The sequence below is a fragment of the Notechis scutatus genome, chromosome Z (genome assembly GCF_049901735.1).
Source record: "Notechis scutatus isolate UNSWTSFEM ecotype Mainland chromosome Z, rNotScu1.2, whole genome shotgun sequence".
NCBI classification, from domain to species: domain Eukaryota; kingdom Metazoa; phylum Chordata; class Lepidosauria; order Squamata; family Elapidae; genus Notechis; species Notechis scutatus.
Genome location: NC_142025.1, coordinates 6044800 through 6065717, shown reverse-complemented (window position 1 = coordinate 6065717; position 20918 = coordinate 6044800). Strand labels below are relative to the sequence as shown.

The 20918-nt window shown below is 38.1% G+C and overlaps 1 protein-coding gene across 7 annotated transcripts in view; it reads right to left on the bottom strand.

Moving 5' to 3' along the window:
* The window catches only part of LOC113419511 (sodium channel protein type 5 subunit alpha-like), a 377390-nt gene that overhangs the window by 235302 nt on the left and 121170 nt on the right, over positions 1-20918 (bottom strand). For all 7 annotated transcript variants that reach the window (XM_087947846.1, XM_087947840.1, XM_087947841.1 and 4 more), the window contains one exon: positions 1473-1703. In XM_087947846.1, the coding sequence (XP_087803972.1) occupies positions 1473-1703 (231 nt within the window). The remainder of the gene's footprint in view (positions 1-1472; positions 1704-20918) is intronic.

Genomic DNA, 20918 nt, shown 5'->3' with positions numbered 1-20918 from the left:
GACATGAAGTTGAATTAAGTAATGGGCAAGAACAATTACTGATTAAATTGCTTGGTTTGAGCATCACAATGAGAAGAGCACAACAATTTTCAAGTTGAAATTTTGGGGAACCATATTTGATTTAATTAAGAAAAATGATTCGATCCAGAATTGACATTTGGCTCAAATAATTGAATTCAACTGATTTCATTTTGTCAATTATTAAAGGCAGGGCTTTTGTTCATGAGCCTTTCAAAATCAACCAATTGATTTGGGAGCACCCAATTCAATCCAAATTGGCAGTTAATTTGGATTTCCAATTAAACCATCTTTGAACCGCGTCACCAAATCAAATCTTTGCATAGTCCTATTGTCAAAAAAACAAAACAAAACCCAAAAATCTCCAATCTGACCCATGCAATGATCGTAAGTGTGAAAAAACATAAATCACTTTTTTTCAGTGCCATTGTAACTTCAAACAGTCACTGAATGAAAGGCTGTAAGTCAAGGACTACCTATAGTCTTTTCCCAACTAATGGCTGATCCGCTAAGTTGCACAAAAAACAGGGCTCTTCCTCCTCCATAGCTTCCAATGACCACCACAGGTGAATCTAGGTAGTCCTTGACTTACAACCATAATTGAGCCCAAAATTCCTGTTGCTGAATGAGACACTGTTAAATGATTCTGCCCCATTTACAATCTTTCTTGCCACAGTTGTTAAGTGAATCACTGCTATATAGCCTGGTTGTAAAGTGAATCTGGCTTCCCCATTGTCAGAAGGTCACAAAAGACGATCACGTGACTCCAGGGACACTGTGACCGTCATAAATAAGAACCAGGTGCCAAGCATCTGAATTTGGATCACCAGGCCATGGAGAGGCTGCAATGGTCAAAAACATGAAAAATGATCCCAATTCACTTCTTTTCAGTGACATTGGAACTCTTATAATGAACTATTGTAAGTCGTGGGACTACCTGTATCTGCTATAGTACAGACTGAACAATAAATGTTTGCTTAAAAACGGCCAACTGGCAATTTTACAGTTCTACCCACCTATTTTCAGTTGGCATAGCAAAAAACAAGGAGCTGCCTTAGGATTTCAGCTTTTACTGACCGGATCCATTTTAACCGCAATAGCAGAGGTGGCGTTCAGCAGGTTCTGACCAGTTCTGGAGAACCAGTAACGGAAATTTTGAGTAGTTTAGAGAACCAACAAATCCCGCCTCTGACTGGCTCTGCCCCCATCTATTCTCTGCCTCCCGAGTCCCAGCTGATTGGCTGGGTCTCCTTTTGTTGCCCTGCTCAGGAGAATGGAGCTGGAAAGCAGGTTAGTGGGGTGGGGAGGGAATGGGGATTTTGCAGTATCCTTCCCCTGCCACGCCTACCAAGCCACGCCCACAGAACCAGTAGTAAAAAAAATTGAATTGCACCACTGCACCATAGGTGAGTAAACCTGGACTCCACAAAGGGCAGTTAAAGGAATGAACTTACCTGGATCGCTGATAAATTCAATTAAGGTTTGCCAGGTCTTCTGATCTGAAGCGAAGGTGCCATTGATGGATTCGAACTCTGTGTAGTCTCGGACACACTTGTTCCTGAGGTTACCCATGAACAGCTGGAGTCCTATGAGGGCGAAAACACTCAAGCAAAAAACGGTCAGGATCATCACATCTGCAAGTTTCCTAACTGACTGGATGAGGGCTCCAACGATGGTCTTCAAACCTGAGGAGACAACCACAAAGAGTATAAGAGGCTGGCCGGTGAAAGCAGCCGCCGTATAAATTGCACGTACAGGCAACCCTTGACTTACTGAGCCCAAAACTCCTGTTTGTTAAGCGAGACATTAGTTAAGTGAGGTTTTGCCCTGTTTTGTGACCTTTCATGCCACAGTTGTCAAGTGAATCATGACAGTGATTAAGTTGAGAACATGGTTTTTAAGTGAATCTGGCTTTCCCATTGACTTTGCTTGTCAGAAGATTGCAAAAAGGGGAATCACGTGAGCTTGGGACACACAGCAACGGTCGTTAAGTATGAACCAGATGCTAAGACTCTGGATTCTGATCATGTGACCAGGGGGATGCCACAAAGGTTGTAACTGTGAAAAAATGGTCATAAGTCAGTTTTTCAGTGCCGTTCAGTGTAACTTTGAATAGTCCCTAAAAAACTGTTGTAAGTCGAGGATTAATTAAACCTCAAACCACTATAAGACACTGTTAAGACATTTAAATTTAATAGCTGGGAATAGTGGGGTTGTGCAATGAGCCAGAACAAACAGTTACAATTGATTGATGGGAGAGGGCGGGCTCCTGCGTGAGGCAATCTGCGCTGTGATTGGTTGCTGTTGGTGTGGAGGGAGCGCTTCCCTTTTCCCCCACTTTTTTTACTTCTGTGCGATTTTACCTCACGATGCTCCTGTTTGCCTGACTATCTTGTTCGCTGCATATACAAATATAAAATACACTTATTTATGTAAAACTACAAGTTTGTATCAGCGTCTCTGACTTCATTTGGATGCCTGCTGTGCCATTCCCTGACAGACATCCATCCCAAGCATTTCCCACTTTCAAATCTACGATATAAATAGTATGGCTGTGCAACGTTTCAGATTCAAAGGCAATACGGCACCTCAAAGCATGTGGGACAAGAACATAGCACCTGTCTGCAATTCTTCTACGCAGATGCATTTTCCCCTGTGACTGCACAAGAGCTAAAGAAATCCCTAGTAAAACAGTTCCCAATGACTATCTCTACCGATGGAAGATTTCAGGCGCCAACCGAGGCAAAACACATTGAAATTATGACAATGGAAAACAGTACAACAAAGGCAGATGAACATCATAGCCTCATGATTGACTGGCACTGTTTTTTGTTTTTTGTTTGTTCTTCAAAGCGGTGACCAAAGGTGCTTTTTTTAAATAAAAAAAAAAGGCAACTGGACTTTGTTTTTCCTTGAAGACGTTTCGCTTCTCATCCAAGAAACTTCTTCAGTTCTCAGAAATGAAGAAGTTTCTTGGAGGAGAAGTGAAACATCTTCAAAGAAAAACAAAGGAAGTCCGGTTGCCTTTTGAAAAGCACTTTTGGAACAACCATGACCTGGACAATTGAGAATCTCCATAGACATTCAAAAGGGGCCTTTTCCAATGGCTCTGATTGTAAATAGTAGTTCCTGTTTTTAAAGCTAAGGAACAAATTAAGGAACTATAATTAAGATGGTCCAGCCCTGCTTTAATGTTCCTCAAAACCAACTTGGCTGTACACCAAGGTAGATTACCGTGCTTTAAGTTTGGTGAATTTCTTTGCTAAGGAAAGTCCACCGACTTAGCGGCTATTTATATCTATTAATCAATTTTGCCTTGCATTCCTGACCTATTTCAAAGAAGATAATAGATAAGAAAATGGCGCTTTGGGATTTCTTTCTGATTGTTTTTCCAGACAAAACCTAGAAATGTGAAGATTTGCAATTCTAGATCGGCAGAATTTCACAATTCGGTGTTCAAGGTAAATATTGTATTTATTTATTTCATTTTCAATTGACTTTTTAAAAAATCTTGTCTTTTTATCTATTCTTTTTTAAATGCTTGCTTCTATATAGGTATTATTCTTCACTTCATTTATTTATTTATATTTCATTTCTAAATCCCCCAATTCCCTCAGAGGGGTGGTCTGGGATGGTATACAATATAATCAATAAATAAACAACATGTAAAAGTAACATTACAAGTCATTATTATTAAATATTATTATTATTAACCATTTTACACCACTCAGAATCACTTCTTATGAGTGGGTACATACATTCGATAAATAAATAAACAAAATTGGGGGGGGGGGGAATAATTAACCTTTGAAGATGCGTGAGATAATGGTTCTATGCGGTTCTTGTGAGGGAGAGATCCACAGTGAATTGATCTGGGCTGATCAAGTCTGGTTATGTGATGGAGAATGACATTTGGTTCTCAAAGCCAAGGTTGATTTTTCTAGCTCTGCTTTTCTTTATAATTCATTGCCATGCACAACTCTTATATTCCTTAAAGCAGAGTTCAAAGTGGCAGTTTTGGGGAGAAAAAAAATCTGATTTTCTGAAAGTTTGTTATGGAACATAAAGGGAGAAGATGAATAATGACAAAAATATGAAGCCAGTTAACTGCAATTAACCATTTTGCTTGTACATTACAGGTAGTCTTTGACTTACAACCACAACGGAGACAAAAATTTCCATTGCTAAGCAAGACCGTTGTTAAGTGAATCTTGCCCTGTTTTAATGAATTTTCTTGCTGCAGTTGTTAAGTGAATCACTGCACTTAAGTTAGTAATATGGTTGTTAAGTGGATCTGACTTTCCCATTGACTTTGCTCGTTAGAAGCTCACAAAAGATGATCATATAACTCCAGGACATTGTAACCTTCATAAGTACGAACCAGTTGCTAAGCGTCTGAATTTTGATCAAGTAATAATAGGGATGCTGCAAAGGTCATAAATGTGAAAAACAGTTCTTGTTACCTTTTTCAATGCCATTTTAACTTCTAACAGACACTAAACAAATGTAAGTCAAGGACTATCTATATCGGGACCCCCAAACTTGGCAACTTTAAGACTTGTGGACTTCAACTCAGCATAGCTGGCTGGAGAATTCTGGGAGTTGGAAGTCCACAAGTCTTAAAGTTGTCACGTTTGGAGACCTCTGATCTATATTATCAACCCAATGTCTTGTGCATTCCTGGCTCTACAAGTTCCTTTGCAGCTCGTAATAGCAATAGCACTTAAACTTATATACCGCTTTACAGCCCTCTCTAAGCGGTTTGCTGTAAATGACCCTGTAACAATTTGGTTTCGACAGACATTGACCCACGGTAACCTGGAAATTATAGACAATCATAGGAATTTTGAAAAACTATATTGGATAGAAAATTGCATTTTTTCTGTATGTAAGGTACATGCCATACTCGTGAGTTCTCCTCTTTCTCTGCAATTAGCCTGATTTCTCAAACAGCAGCCAAGCTTAATATACTTAAAACTGAAAAGGAAAGGGGTGGGGGAAACCAACCTCCCAAATGCTCATATAAAAAAGTGGGAAAATCCACGAAAACCTGTCACTAAAATAATGAGTATGGCTCACAATCTGCTAAAAGAAAGAAAAAATGCTAGAAGTGTCTTCTCAACCATTGAAAAGAACTGTCTTAAAATATTTTTTTTCCTTACAGAAGATCACAGCATTAAGGTCACCATAAAAAGCTGCCAGATCGGTTTTCTAATGAATTTTAATTGAACAGTATGAGAATAGAGATGCCAGAATACTTATTAAGCAGGGATCTTTTTGGATACAATTTCTAAAGCTATGACCAGTTGGAGATTTCTCCTGTTGCAGTTGGTGACACATGGGCTGGTTTTGTTCTTCAGCCTTGGTAGTTCCTTGCTATTTAACTTTTGGGATATGTAGTGCCAATAGAAAAGAATATTTGTAACTCATTGAGGGGTCCTTGGCATTCTCAGAACTTGTTTTCTTGCAGAAGTTTCATTATCCAACTAGGAAACATCATCAGTGCTAGAAGAGACAGGGGTTTGCTCCCCGTTTATATACTAGTGGTTTGCCCTAACATTGTTGCTGACAGTGTTCTTGGTAGTTCCTTAATTAAGCTGTTGTTTACTGTTAGCTTTTTTGTCTCTATTGGTAGTTCCTTAACTGGGATATTGTTTACTTCTCTAATGTTAATCTTGGTATTAATCTCCGCTCATCTGGGTATTGAACGCTGGTGAGGTGTTTTGGGTTTTTTGTTTCCTTTTTACCTTTTTCATTGTCTCTTTGGAATGATGTGAAGCAGTGGTGGGATTCAAATTTTTTTTACTACCGGTTAGGTGGACGTGGCTTGGTGGACGTGACAGGGGAAGGATACTGCAAAATCCCCATCCTCTTCCCACCCTACTAACGTGCTTTCCAGCTTGTTCTCCTATACAGGGCAACAAAAGAAGACCCAGCCGATCAGCTGGGACTTGGGAGGCAGAGAATAAATGGGGACGGGGCCAGTCAGAGGTGGTATTCCAAACTACTCAAAATTTCCGCTACTGGTTCTCCAGAACCTGCTGAATACCACCTCTGATGTGAAGATGTTGCTTCTCTCTGTGTGCCTACTAAAGACTGATTTACCGGAGTGTCAGTTTTCAGGAATTATCTAGCATTTTATGAACTTGGGGGGAAAAAAGAGCACCCTCCCGCCCTTCCAGCTGTGATGATAGTACATAATTTGGTAATGAAATATCTGCAAGAAGACCACCAAGCTCAGAGAGCACCAAGGACTCTGAGGGAGCGTGGAGTCTCCAGGCTGCCAACTTTAGCAAATGAAAAAAACGGGCAGATATATGTAAAATTGATGCCATTTTATTTATTTTGAACATCGCCAAAATGGAAATAGAGGAAGATAAATTGGAATCTTTCTCAGCCTGCATTCTGGTTAGATTTTTAAAATTAACTTCAAATACTAATAAAATAAATCTCCTATAGGCTAGGGAGGATCTCTAAGCCACACCCAATTTATCCATTAACTTTGCTTGTACATCTCCAGTTTCAGAGGACAGTGGCAGGATGCAAAAACTGGTGTTAGATTGTCCTTTTCAAGATCACACTCTTGTATCTAAGCTTGGAATAGAGAATCTGGGGAGGGAAATGCATGGGCTAAAATGTCTCTAATGGAACCAGAGATTAAAGTCAGTGAAGCATCAATCTACAATTAGTTGCCAACTACTAAACTACAGATTATTAGACTGAGTTTACACAAGCCAGGAACAGAATTTCATTCTATAAATCACATAAAAGTGTGCTAATTACTTTTTGTGTCTCTGCCTCTATCTCTTCATTTTGTTTAGCCTTCCACCATTAGCCTATTATCCGTAGAACTAACATAGAGAAAAGGCACAAATCTCATGAAGTGATTTTGATCAACTTGATCTACCTACAACAAGGTTGTTGTTGGTGCAACTGGAGAAAAATGCAGCTGACCTGAACTCATTGAAGTTTTATAAATATTTTTCATCTTTCTTGGATTGACTGGCTAAAAGGATTGTCAATACAATAGGCTGGTAAACTTATAACTGTGACTCCTCCATTTCTTTTTAAAAGAAACTTACTAGATGCATTTTGTCAACTCTTACATTACTTTTATCACTTGAATCATAAGCCAAATCTGTTACTGGCATTTGCAAACAGTCATTGCCATGCTGAATACAGCAAGTAAAGCAGCTTTTAAGCATTTAAGGATTAAAAGAACTATGCCATCATTACAAAAACAACCATTAAAAAAATCAGTGTAGAGGCTTAGTAAGATTTTTTTTTTATAAAACCCCACAAGAACTACCTCAAACTGTTAGGTTTTGAAAGATGTACTGCAATACTTCTAATTTTTCAGTTATGGAGGTTTATATAGATAGATAATCCTTACATGCTTTTTCTTTCATGTTTAATCTTCTGAAACATCATTATATTTCATTTTGATATTCATTCTGCCCTCCCATATACAGTATAGATAGATAAATGCAATCCTTGTATAGTGTTTAGACTCCGTAAGTCTAAATTGCTCCCGAGGACAATTTCCTACAAAAGGAAGAGGAACTGTCCAGGTCACAACAGATGGGGACATATCTTTTGTCCCCACAGAGAGAAAATTTTGCAGAAAGCTATGGTACAAAAAAAAATTAGAGGCAGTTTCCTAAATACTGCACTGCTGGAAATAAAATAACATCACTTATTATTTGTCCCAAAAAAAGATTTTCCACAAAAAAAAAAAAAAAATCAATTGTGGATGAAAAATGGATAATAATTTTTGATTTTTTTGTGTATTTGTGTTCCATGTCTTATAATAATCCAGGATCATCTTGTGTTAGTGTCAAAATCATCTCTCTCCCTTATACACCCACTTTGTAAAATAGTAGGAAATGCAAACTTCCCATTAAAAAGAACTCATCTCTCTTAAGAAACAACTGTGGGCAGAATCCATCAGATATAATCCTTGGCAATTTGCCAGTCTTCTGACTGGGGTTGCTCAAAGAGGAATACCTGTATTTGGAGAAATGTGGTATCTCCTTTTCAATGCAATAAGATGCTGTTGGAAGAATGAGAATGGGGCCATCAAGATCACCCAGGTTTGATTTCCTACTAAATTGCTAAATGATGTTGCTTATGTGTTTGGATGCAGAAGAATAGGAGATAATAGGACTTAATGTTTGTTATACCTCCAAGTAGTAAACATACTTTGAAATTAAACTGCCAATATATATTTGAATGTGGAGGGATGGAGGAGCTTCCAGGTCCAATTGAAAGTATTGGTTTTAATCTATGAAGCCCATTGTGTCAACTCATAGAAACCTTTTGTATACACGTTTTATAGTTGACAATAGAAAGAAGTGGGGGAGTTTCAAAGAGCAGGCAGCAGTGTGGAATTGAAAGTACATTCCATTCATATTTTCTTCAGATGCTGATTAGATGACTGAAGCTTCTGCCATGCAAAAACCTAATTGGAGAACATGATTGATGACTCTTGACTATGGACGTTTTTCATTGGATGATACACCCAGAGGGGTGGGGGTAAAGCAGGATCAAGGGTGACAGTGAATTACGTATCTCAGAGTTGGCTATCCCCAGTTAGAATGTTAACTTCAAATAAATCTTTTTGAGTTTTGGGAGTGTGGCTCGAGGCTCATGATTTAATTGGAGTAACTGCCAGAATCCTGACACATTGTATCCCACAACTGGTATACCTTAGGACTTTTTCTTCCAGATGTGTTCTATTAAGGGAGGACGTGTGTATAGTCCCAACCCCTTGAGAGGTGAGAACATCATCATCTCAAAGCAGATCTGTTATGTGTCTCTGTCCATGACACTCTGGGGAAACAAGTGGATATGGACCTCTTATCCCAAAGGTGCTTTTCCAAAAGGAAATTGGACTTTCTTGGGTTTTTTTCCTTGAAAACATTTCACTTCTCATCCAAGAAGCTTCTTCAGTTCTGAAGAAGTTTAGAACTTCAGTTCAGCATTGAAAAAGCTTCTTGGATGTGGAAAAAAAAGCCAAGAAAGTCCAATTTTCTTTTGGAAAAGCACCTTTGGAACAACCATGATCTGGATGATTGAAACTCTTCATAGACATGAACCTCTTGGTCTTTTCTTGCAAGATAATAAATGCAATTTTGTTCAAGTAGATTTTGGGAGGTGATGGTTGTTATTTGGCCAGGACCGGATTTTATTATTTCAATTTATGTATACTTTTTAACTATGGTTTTACTGGTTTTTTACATCCCAGAATCTTGGGACGGGATAGGATATTAAAGAATGCATAAACCAGCAAACATACAAACAAAGCAGAATTGAGCTTTCTTACTGATGAAAGAGACATTTTTGGCAATGGAGCTGAATGTATGTAGCATTTCTGAGATGTTCTTTAGACATTTATAAACTATAACTTACAAAATATGTTACGTATTTTTAAAATTACTTTTGAATCAATCAGAACTGAAATGCCACACCCATTTTCACCTTCATTGTCGATTTACTGGTAGCAAAGTGGGAGTTCCTTTCTGTGAATTTTCAAGGAACTCTGATGTTCAAGGGAAGCTGTTTTTTTCTGCCTTGCTCAATGACAGAATCAGGACAGTGCTTTGAATTGACTTTCTATCTTGTTGCATAACCAACATCTATGTTTCTGTTTTATCACAAGAGAGTAAAACTTTTACCCTGGCTATTCTCGTGCTAGAGTAGAAATGGCATTTAGGCAAAAGGATTCTCAAAGATAGCACAGAAGTTGGAATATAAGAAAGATAATAATAAAAACTGTCTCTAGGGAATATTTTGAGCCCTCATAAATTTTACCAGGGAGATATTTGGCAGAGCTTGAACTATCTACATGTTATATAAAAACTCTGTACAGTGGTATCTTGATATTCAGTGTTAATTGGTTCTGGGAGGCATGATGAGTACCAAAAATAATGAGTACCAAATGGATTTTTCCCATAAGGAATAATGTAGTTAGTCACAAGGAAGCCAACACAGACAAATTCTAGTTTGTGCATTGAGTACCAAACAAATGATGAGTACTGGGATCAAAATACATTGAGTACCAAATTTGATGAGTTTCAAATCAATTAAGTACAAGGTACTACTGTGTTCCAAAAGGACTTCAACTGTGCATTTTTTCAAACAACAACTCAACAACAAACCATCAATGAAACTAATACAACTTTCCAACTGCATTAGGGCCTTTCGTTTAAGGAGAGAGGGAGTACGGATTTAATCTAGTATCACCCATGTCAACATGTCAGATCTACATTTTATTAAATCAAGTCTTATTCTCAACTAACAAGATATGGTAGTTGGGAATTATTCCTGTTCGTGGAGAACATGAAGTAGAGAAATACTACTTCACATTGAGTAAAGGTAATACAGATTGATTAAAAAATACTTTGTTGATGACAAATCTATAAATAGTTCACAATCTGCTGATAACTAAGGCTAAAGTTCACAAAATAATGAATTTGTAGGAAGCATCTTTTGTTCAGTATCTGGACAGGCTTTGCACCTAGAAGGTTAACTGCTCTGAATATCTTCCAGTAAAACATTCAATCAGGAGCATCTCAACATATTTGGTCAATGATGGCATCTTCCAATCCATATCTAGAATCATTTTGGACTCGTAGTTACTTTTATATATGTGTCAAGAAACAAGTGTCCTTGTACGCACCTGTGAATTGCAGACAGGTTTTGGGGATGCAGGGCAAGCAGTGAGGCATATATAGAAAGGAATAACCAGAGAGATTAGGAGGTATGTCCGGCTATCTGTCACTCATATTAGGCATCTGAGACAATTGCCTCACCTAAACTAATGAGCAATTGGCAGCAGGGAATGGGAAAAATATACACTGGAGAGCTGGAAGGAACTTCTGATCAGAGTAAACAATACTGGTCTAAATGGAGTTTCATTAAGTAGAGGACAGTTTCACACTTCCTACAAGCCAGGAAGACAATAACTGGTCTAAACAGACCAAGAATATCATTGAAGAATAGGCAATTTCACAATTCCTACAAGCCAGGAAGACAATAACTGGTCTAAACAGACCAAGAATATCATTGAAGAAGAGGCAATTTCACAATTCCTACAAGCCAGGAAGACAATAACTGGTCTAAACAGACCAAGAATATCATTGAAGAAGAGGCAATTTCACAATTCCTACAAGCCAGGAAGACAATAACTGGTCTAAACAGACCAAGAATATCATTGAAGAAGAGGCAATTTCACAATTCCTACAAGCCAGGAAGACAATAACTGGTCTAAACAGACCAAGAATATCATTGAAGAAGAGGCAATTTCACAATTCCTACAAGCCAGGAAGACAATCGTAGTCTAAACAGACCAAGAATTTCACTGAGTAGGAAGGAGGCAGTTTCACACTTCCCACAAGCCAGGAAGACAGTCCTTGTCTAAACAGACCAAGGTTTTCATTGGGTAGAGGGCAATTTCATACTTCCTATGAGCCAGATAGGAACACTGATTATATGGAAAAAAAGGATTGAGGCTGGCCAGTAAGTGTGCATGTGTAACAAGGACTGTGAAGGGCCTAGAGTTCAGACCTGAACAGCAAGTAATCCTCCAGGTCCGTTGGCCTTGGATGGTCTTTTGTTCAATTCTTGACATTTTGCATGTTCAAAGCCAAACCAGTCATGATATTACTTGCATGAATGTCTCAAAGGTGCTTTCCCAAAAGACAACTGGACTTTCTTGGGGTTTTTCCCCCATGATTCACTTCTCATTCAAGAAGCATCAAAGAAAAACAACAAGAAGAAGAAAGTCCACTTGCCTTTTGGAAAAGAACCTTTGGGACAGCCATGACCTGGATGATTGAAAATTTCCATAGGCATTTATAAAAGTAGCAGTATGGAAAGGACTGTTCAGTACTAACAGGAATGTGGGACTATATAAAGAAGAAGTTGTAGGTGTTTTTTTCCATTGACATCTAGGCAAATATAAGTTACCTGAATCTGATTGGGAATCACAGATTTGTCAATTTGTAGGATTCTTTGCTTGACACAGGGAAGCTAGAGAAAGGGAATTATCTTAAGGGGTTGCTGGATCACACAAAACGGCAAATATTTCAGACATTAAAAAATTATAATGATTTTATATTTATGTTTTATGTTTATCAGTTATTTTGGGAGTTACTGGTGCCTAATTATCCCTGGGAAATGGCTCACCATCAATACCTTATTACAGGTGGCAACCTATTTTTTAGAGAAATCTTCCAATAAAATAGTGCCAACATTTTTCTAGATATTCTCCTCTCAAATTCAACAACTGCAACAAATTGCAATTTCTTGCAATTAATTTCAAAATTAATTTTGGGAGCCAGTGATGAGCAAGGCTGAAACAAGAAGGGGCAGAGTCAATACCCACACCCAGAGGGGTGATTATTTATTCCTTTATTCTCACTCAAGTCAAAAGATGCCAAGGAATGAACAGAAAGGGCATTTTTATTTTGGTGACCAGGTTACATATTATCACTTTCCATACTTCAAACAGCTGCTTTCCTTCTTTTATGGTGTAGCATTAAATCTCCACAACCTCTTTCCCTAAGTCTTTCTCTATCTCCCTGGCCCTTTTTTTATTGCTCTCTCTTACTTTCTCCCTATTTCTCATTCTATCTCTATCCATCCATCTTTATATCTTTCCCTATTTCCCCTTTTATTCCTTCTCCCCTTCTTTCATTCTCTGTCTTTCTTTCTCTGTCTTTACGTGTAGAGAAACAGGAGCATCCACGCAAAGAGAACTGCCACATACACAACAAAAATATATCCACTAACTTCATCATCAGTATTTCTTTGAACAACAGAAACAAGAGATTTTACCAAATTTGGGCAGATTGCAATTTATGGTGCATGAGTTGAGTACAACTTGGTGCAATCTGAAGTTGCACAGCCCTACTAACTACAGAGATGCAAACAAAAATGTTCCATTCCAACAAGTTGCACTAGTCAAGAACAGTAAATAATAATAATTATTAAAATTTTAAGGAAAGCTATTGCACTTAAAACTCAAAGTAAGCAAGGCAAGACCTCTAAAATGACCCATTTAATGTCCAATAAATGGTGGTCAATTTCCTCATTTGAGTTGTGCCTCATTTAAACAATGAACAATTTCTACAGCCATTATGGTTAAGGTTCAAACAGATTAAAGAATAACAGCAGAAGCAAGTCTTATAGGATGCAATTCTTCAAGGTCTTCTGCCTGAATCCTATTAAAAGCCATACACTATTTCCATCGGTTTCAGTATTTACCAAGAGCAAGATAGCTATCAGTTACTTTGTGCCCCAATCAGGTATCCCACTGCAAATAAGAAGCCATTTTTAAAAAGGAAGCAATACCAAACTTTGGAAATTCAGGGCATCCCTGAACAATACCCTGGTTCTCCTATGAGAACTGACAGCATTATTCATGTTTTTGACCTCTGAAGCATGCATGCAGATGTTGGCAATCCACAATGACACATAAAATATTTTCTTTCCAAAACTTGGATAGATAGACAATAGACAATAGATGTCTCATTGGCACCTTATCTGGTTCATATTTCACATGAATCTTATTTCCCCTTTTCCTTTTTTCTAAGAAATGCTTTCCTGAGTCAGAAAAAACATGTACATAATAAAGATAACACCCCAAAAAGCATGCAGCTGTTCTTGAGAACCAAAGGAGTGGTATGGAGCTGGTTCATTCAATCTCAACAAAACAACATCTGTATTTTTTTCTGTTCATTCTGAGGTCCAACCTCTTCTATTAGAAGTTCTTCAGTCTCGTAAGGTATGTTGGACTAGAACTCCCAGAATTCCTAGTCAAGTGAGAATTTTAATAGACCAACTGATTAGACCAATCAATTAGGACAGGGCTGTCATCTGCGGGCAGGATGCACCACGTGCTGGCCACGCAAAGGGGGGAAAAGCCCTGATATGTCATATGACGACGTGATGACAATGTGAGTTTGACACCCCTGCATTAGGAGGATGCATTTGCACTAGAAGTTTAAATTAGACGAGGATTTCCTTGTTGGTCTTATAAAACACACCACATTTGGCACTTCCTAAAAAATCCTGAAAGACTTATTGTTAGATAATATAAGTGCTCCTCAACTTATGACCAAAATTGAGCCCAAGAATTTCTGTTATTGAGAAATTTGGAGAGTGAGTTTTACCCCGTTCTACAACTTTTCTTGTCACATTTGTTAAGTGAATCACTGCTAGTTGTTACATTAGTAACACCATTGTTAAGTGAATCTGGCCTCCCCATTGACTTTGCTTGTGAGAAGTTCCAAAAAGCTAATCACATGACCCTGGGGCACTGCAACCTTTATTAATATGAGTCAATTACCAAACATCTGAATTTTGATCTCATGATCAGTTGAGGATGCTGCAATGGTCATAAACGTGACAAATAATTATAAATCACTTTTTTCACTGCTTTTGTAACTTTGAATGGTCACTAAATGAACTGTTATAAGTCAAGGACCATCTGTACTTCAGTTGTAACTATGATAACTAGGAAATTATCAAACTTCTACAGTAGATCAAAAGTTCTGTAGTTTATCTCGGCCATTGCATTGCATAAATGTTTGTTTGTTAGATTTAAATCTTTGAATTTTCTTTGGGTAAAGCATGATTCCTAATAATGAATTATACACCTGTGTATTGTAGAAAGTGATTAAACTGTAAAAAAAAAAAGGTGCTATCAGCCAAAGTGGAATTTAGGGCAGGAAGGATTTTAAGCAGCTTAGTAGGAATGGCTTTCAGGCACAATCCTGCAATAGTAAATATTGCAAATAGTAGGTTATTATTGCACACAAGGGACAGATCACTGTAGTGGGATATTCCTTAGTGGCAAATATTCACATCTGCCATGGACTACCTCATCTTCCTATTGGTGGAAACAAATACCGGTGACCTGCCTTACCTGTAGCTGAGAAAGCAATAAAAATTGTTCAGTATTTTGTACAGCAAAAAGGTTGACATGAAATCAATAGGCAGTAACAGTGACAAAATAGCTAATAAACATTTCAAAGGGGAAAGAATAGGCAGAGGATGCCTGAATGATCCCATCCTCTGTGATCACATTCTTGAAAGTGCTGGAAACAGCTTCTTCCTGGCTGGATGCACTAGAAAACACCTTAACTCGGTTGCTGAATTAACTCATTTTCTAGTTCACACAAGCCATTCAACTATGAATTAACCAAATGGCTTGAATAGGTACAATTCTCTGGGCCACAGAGAAATAAACCAAACTTAACATTAAGCAAACTTTGGATGTTGCTTGAATGCAATGGTTAGTTCTTCAAAGGCTCTAGTTGAGCATACTATGAGACTTTTAGTGTATGTGTGTGTGTACATGCCGGCTCCCCTACTATTTTGATGACAACAAATAAAGGTAGCATTCGACTTACGACCATTCAAAGTTACAAAGGCACTAAAAAAGTAAATTACTACCATTTTTCATACATGACCACTGCAGCATCCCCAAGGCCATGTGATCAAAATTTGGATGTTTGGCAACTGACTTAAATTTTGATGTTTGCAGTGTCTCAGGGTCATGTGATCGCTTTTGCAAAGTCAGTGGGGAAACCAGATTCCCTTAACAACCATGTTACTTACTTACCAACTGCAATGATTCACTTAATGATTATGGCAAGAAAGATTTGCAAAATGGGGGGAAACTAACTTAACAACTGTTTCGCTTAGTAACAAATATTCTGGGTTCAATTGCAGTCTATAAATCAAGGACTATTTACATTGATCTCATCATCTTATCCAGTCAAACCAATTAACTCAGTAGTATAGATTTTCATTTAATTTCATCCTTTATGTTCCTTAACTGCCTTGAAGGAGGCTGGTAGGATTCCACTTGCCCAACTCTTACTATTTCCCTTTTATTTTTCATTGATATGGAAAAATATTCATTTTATTAGACTTAGGTGACAACCAATTCAAAACCAAATCCAATACTCTGGAAATCTCTGGTGATACAATTAGATTAGTGACATTATGGATAGGCTGATGGGCCTATAACTACTTATCTATTTTTGACACTTTTCTGCTATTCCAATTGTGGATAAAACAATCAGAGAAAAAGAAATAAAGATATAAACACATTGTGTAAAAAAGACTCTCATTTTTTCTGGGCCTCCATAGAAATTAGTCTTTGGAACAGTTAATTCTGCAGGAAGGGGTTTGTATAACATGGGCTGAGTTTTGGTCTGGGGGAGTTAATTTAACTCTGTTTAGGGATAAATCTAATCCTTTATGGGCTATCTGACTAGGTCAACTGATCTCTTTTTGATGTTCCCAAAATGTACTAACCCTCCATTGACCCAGTTAACTGTGATGTTGGGAATAGGGTATTATGACCAACAGGGATTATGTGAGCTTTGTGCCAAAATAACAGCAGCCAACAAATTCTCCTTTTAGATTAAAAAAAATGTATTGATTTTCAAAGCATTCATTAAACAAAATCTCCCACCTGAATAATTCTAGATGTAGGGAAGTAAATGAAGGTGTTTTTTTTTTACAAAAATTAATGATGTATCTTAGAGGTATCTCTGGAATAAAAAGTGAGGGGTGGAAAATACCACCCACAGCACTGACAGAACTTCCTATTTAATTAACAGTGACATGTGCATTACAATTATCATTACATACAGAAATTTAGTGACTATTCTGTCCTATTATATCCCATGGAGATAATCCAATTGATGTAGAGATCCATTCTAATACAACCTTTTATCCTGGTATATTCCACAAAAGAAGGAATTGTGTAATTACAGAAGGAAAATTTGGAGGAAATGCAGAATAACTTGGAAGTTCTTTAGGATTGTGAAGTATTTGCTCTACTTCAGGATTTGGGGAAAGTTTCAGCTTCATTTAAAGGGAGTCATCTGCCCTAAGCCAGTTGAAGGACTATGTCACACCCACAGCCTAGTTTTCCAGTGGGCTATGTTGCTTTCCCAGCCTGAGACACACAACCATGAGCAAAATGGATCATCAGGAAACAGACAGTCACAAACAGGCAAGATAACAGATAACAGTAGCCTGTCACTGTGTTTTATTCCTCTCCAACAGGTGGTGGTTGTGGCTAAATCTACAAGAGGAAAGGATGAATACATTGTCTTGAGCATCTGTAGGAAAGTGGGGATATAACTCTAAGAATAAATAAATATTTTGTACAGGATAAATTACAAGTAGTCCTTGACTTATTGCTTATTGTACCCTATGACTATTATTAAGTGTTGTACCTTATGCTTCTTAACTATTGACAAATCTTTTCTCTCATGTACACTGAGAGCATTTGCACCCAAGACAAATTCCTGTGTGTCCAATCACACGTGGCCAATAAAGAATTCTATTCTATTCTACTTCGGGTCTAAGATTTGTTTAATGACCTTTTGAAGTCAACAGAAGAAAAGTCATTGATAACCATTTTTCACCCTTATAACCATTGCAGCTTCCCCATGGTCATGTGATCAAAATTCAGACACTTGGCAACTGATTCATACTTATGACTTATGCAATCACTGTTTGTGACCTTCTGACAGTCCAGGATTCCAGGCTCCAAGGGTATATTTAGGGAAAGCCAACAAACTATGATTGATAATACTGGAATATATCTGGGTATGTGTGAGTAGATCAGGTTCCATGTTTCACAAAATCTTAAATGTTGGATTTCCCTTCAGACTGAATTCTCAAATGGATTTGGTGATCTCTCACCGAAGTTAAAAAAAAATGGAGCTGATAAGACAGACTGCAGGAGAATACAGGTAGTCCTTGACTTACAATAGTTCACTTAGTAACTGTTCAAAGTTACAATGGCACTGAAAAAAGTGACACGACTGTTTTTCACACTTATGACCCTTAGAACATCCCCATGTTCACATGAACAAAGTTCAGACACTTGGCAATTGACTCATATTTATGATGGTTGCGGTGTCCCAGGGTCATGTGATCATCTTTTGCAACCTTCTGACAAAAACAGTAAATATGGAAGCCAGATTCATTTAACAATCAATCAATCAATCAATCAATCAATCAATCAGAATAGAGCTGGAAGGGACCTTGCAGAGCTTCTACTCCAACCCGCGGTTCAAGCAGGAAACGTGTTACTGACAACCCTGTTAGTAACTTAACAATTGCAGCAAGAAAAGTCGTAACATGGGGCAAAATTCACTTAATAACTGCCTCATTTAGAGACATAAATTTTGCACTCAGTTATGATTGTAAGCCAAGGACTACTTGTACACCCAGTCTAAAAAAAAAATCAGTGGAATAACTTGCCTCCCAGAGCTGTGGGGTAGGTACTCAATCATTAGAGAATTTGAAGAAAAGACTAGTCAACTAATAAGGACTCCAGTTATGGGCAAGCGTTTAGACTTAGACTCCAAAACCTCTTCCGGTTCTATGAATCTATGATCTACAAACGCTGATCTCACGAAGGGAATGAGCACTGCTTAAAGAGCTCAGTGGAATGGGGTTCTGGGTGCTCTCTGAGCTTGGTTGTGTTTTTGCAGACCTTTCATTACCTAGCTAGGTAACTTCATCATGATGTTGAACGAATGAAATGTCTTTAAGAAAACAACCAATCTCAGTGAGCACTAAGGAGCCCAGAGTTCAACCCTGACCTACAATATTTCCTTCTACTGGAGCTCACTGGTACTTTCAAAACGTGGCAGCATTTTTCTATTTTGACTATTCTTGAAAAAAAAACTAAGCAAGTCTGGACCATTTAGTATTTTGGTGAAAGACCAACAGGAAATACCAAGGGTATAACCTAGATTGGGGATTTGAAAAAAAAAAAAAAATTCCAAAAATCAACCACAAGCAACTTTTATTTTTGCAAGAAAAAATCTACACGGCCAGGACATATAGTGCTAAGACCTGACACCAATGAGGAAGTCTTTATCTTTCTATTCATAAACAAATTTTTTGAACTATCAGTTAAGACATTGGGCATGTTGACCAGATGATTGGCAGTTCAAGACCCAAGCACTGCATGATGGGATGAGCTCCCATTGTTGCCTCTGTACCTGCCCACCTAGTGGTTCAAAAGCATGCAAATGCGAGAAGATAAATAGGTACCACTCTGGGAAAGTAACAGCATTCCATGCGCCTCAATGTAGAGTCATGCTAGCCACATGACCACGACAATGTCTTCGGCCAACATTGGCTCCCTCGGCTAGGAAATGGAGATGAACATCACCTCTAAAATTGGACATGACTGGACAAAGGTAAACCTTTGTCTTTTTCTTTTACCTGACAGCTGAGCAACCTTGTTCTGCTACAGGTTTAGGCGAAAACTTGTGAGAAAAGCCAAAAGTATTTTATTGTCTACAACTTGCCATTAGCTTTTACATTGTACAATTCAGTATGGGATCGGGGACAGTGGTGGGATAAAAAAAAAAAATTACTACCAGACCTGCGGGCATGCACTTCGCTTGCGTAGCATTCTAAAATGGGCAATTTTAAGCTTGGAAACTTACCTTACCATCAGCGCTGGTGAGTGAAACAGCTGAGGCACGGCAATCCGCTCTGCCGTGCCTATCAGCTGAGCTACAAACAAAGGAAATATAGGACAGGAAAGGACGGGGACGGGTGGGCAGGGCCAACTGCTGGCCGGTGCTACGGGATTGCTAGAACCAGTGCGAACTGGCAGCATACCACCACTCACCAGGCTCAAGGTTGATTCAGCCTTCCATCCTTCCGAGGTGGGTAAAATGAGGACCCAGATTGTTGGGGACAATAGGCTGACTGTAAATTGCTTAGAGTGGGCTGGAAATCACTGTGAAGCAGTATATAAGTACTATAGCTATTGCTATTTATGATGCCCCGGGATCATGTGATCACAATTTGTGACCTCTGGACAAGCAAGTTCAGTGGGGAAGCCAGATTCCCTTAACAACTGCGTTACTAACTTAACGACTGCAATGATGCACTTAACAACTGTGGCAAGAAAGGTCATAAAACAAAGCAAAACTCACTTAACTGTCTTGCTCAGCAATGGAAATTTTGAGCTGAATTGTGGTCGTGTACATAAAATTTGCAGGGTTGATATTCTTCTCTATCTGGCCATGCAAGGTAAAAGATGTTAAACAGTAAGGCTGAAGAATACCTATCCATAGATAAACCTCCCGGCATATTTATTTTTCCCCATTATTCCACTTTTAGAGTACATTCCACTGTCAATTTAAAGGGGGGAAGAGGGAAGGGAGAGATAGAAAGATGAAAGCATCCATAACTAAGTTTCATAAGAAAGGGCAAGGAAAAAAAGGAATTGCCTTCATTTTTAATTAAAATAAGGCAATGTGAGAGGATGTCAAAGAGAGGAGCTGGCAACACTGGAAATTTTAAAAAAACTTTCATAAGACTGCACTATTATATTTGCCTCAATGGGGTTTCTGAGGAAAAAAAGCACTTGTGGATTGTGCCCAGATTCAGCTGACTTGGATCTAAAATGCTGGCCCTAATACTACTGAAGAAAGATGAATCCAGCCTTCAAACAATGTTGAACTTCAATTCCCGTCCTCTCAGCTGGTGATGGGGGCTTGTTTCCAACACATCTCGGAGTCAACAGAGTGAGAAAACAAATCTAGATTTATCTCTACTTTTCCAGCTATAACAAGCATTTTTATATGAACACAAGTATTTACAAATATAAATAGCCTTTTGCCTGCAAATTAATTTTATTGAAGGTTCTTACTTTTTCCAACGGGAGGGGCGCATTTTTACAATTTACCTCCAAACTATTCTCATGGAAAAGATTTTTTTTTCAATGTATTGGACCTAGTTTAGTATATTTGTTCCTTTTTTTTTTTTACAAGTGCAAGGTTTAAGATATTCAATTGACTCCTGAACTGTATTGCTAGTGGGGTATCTTTGCA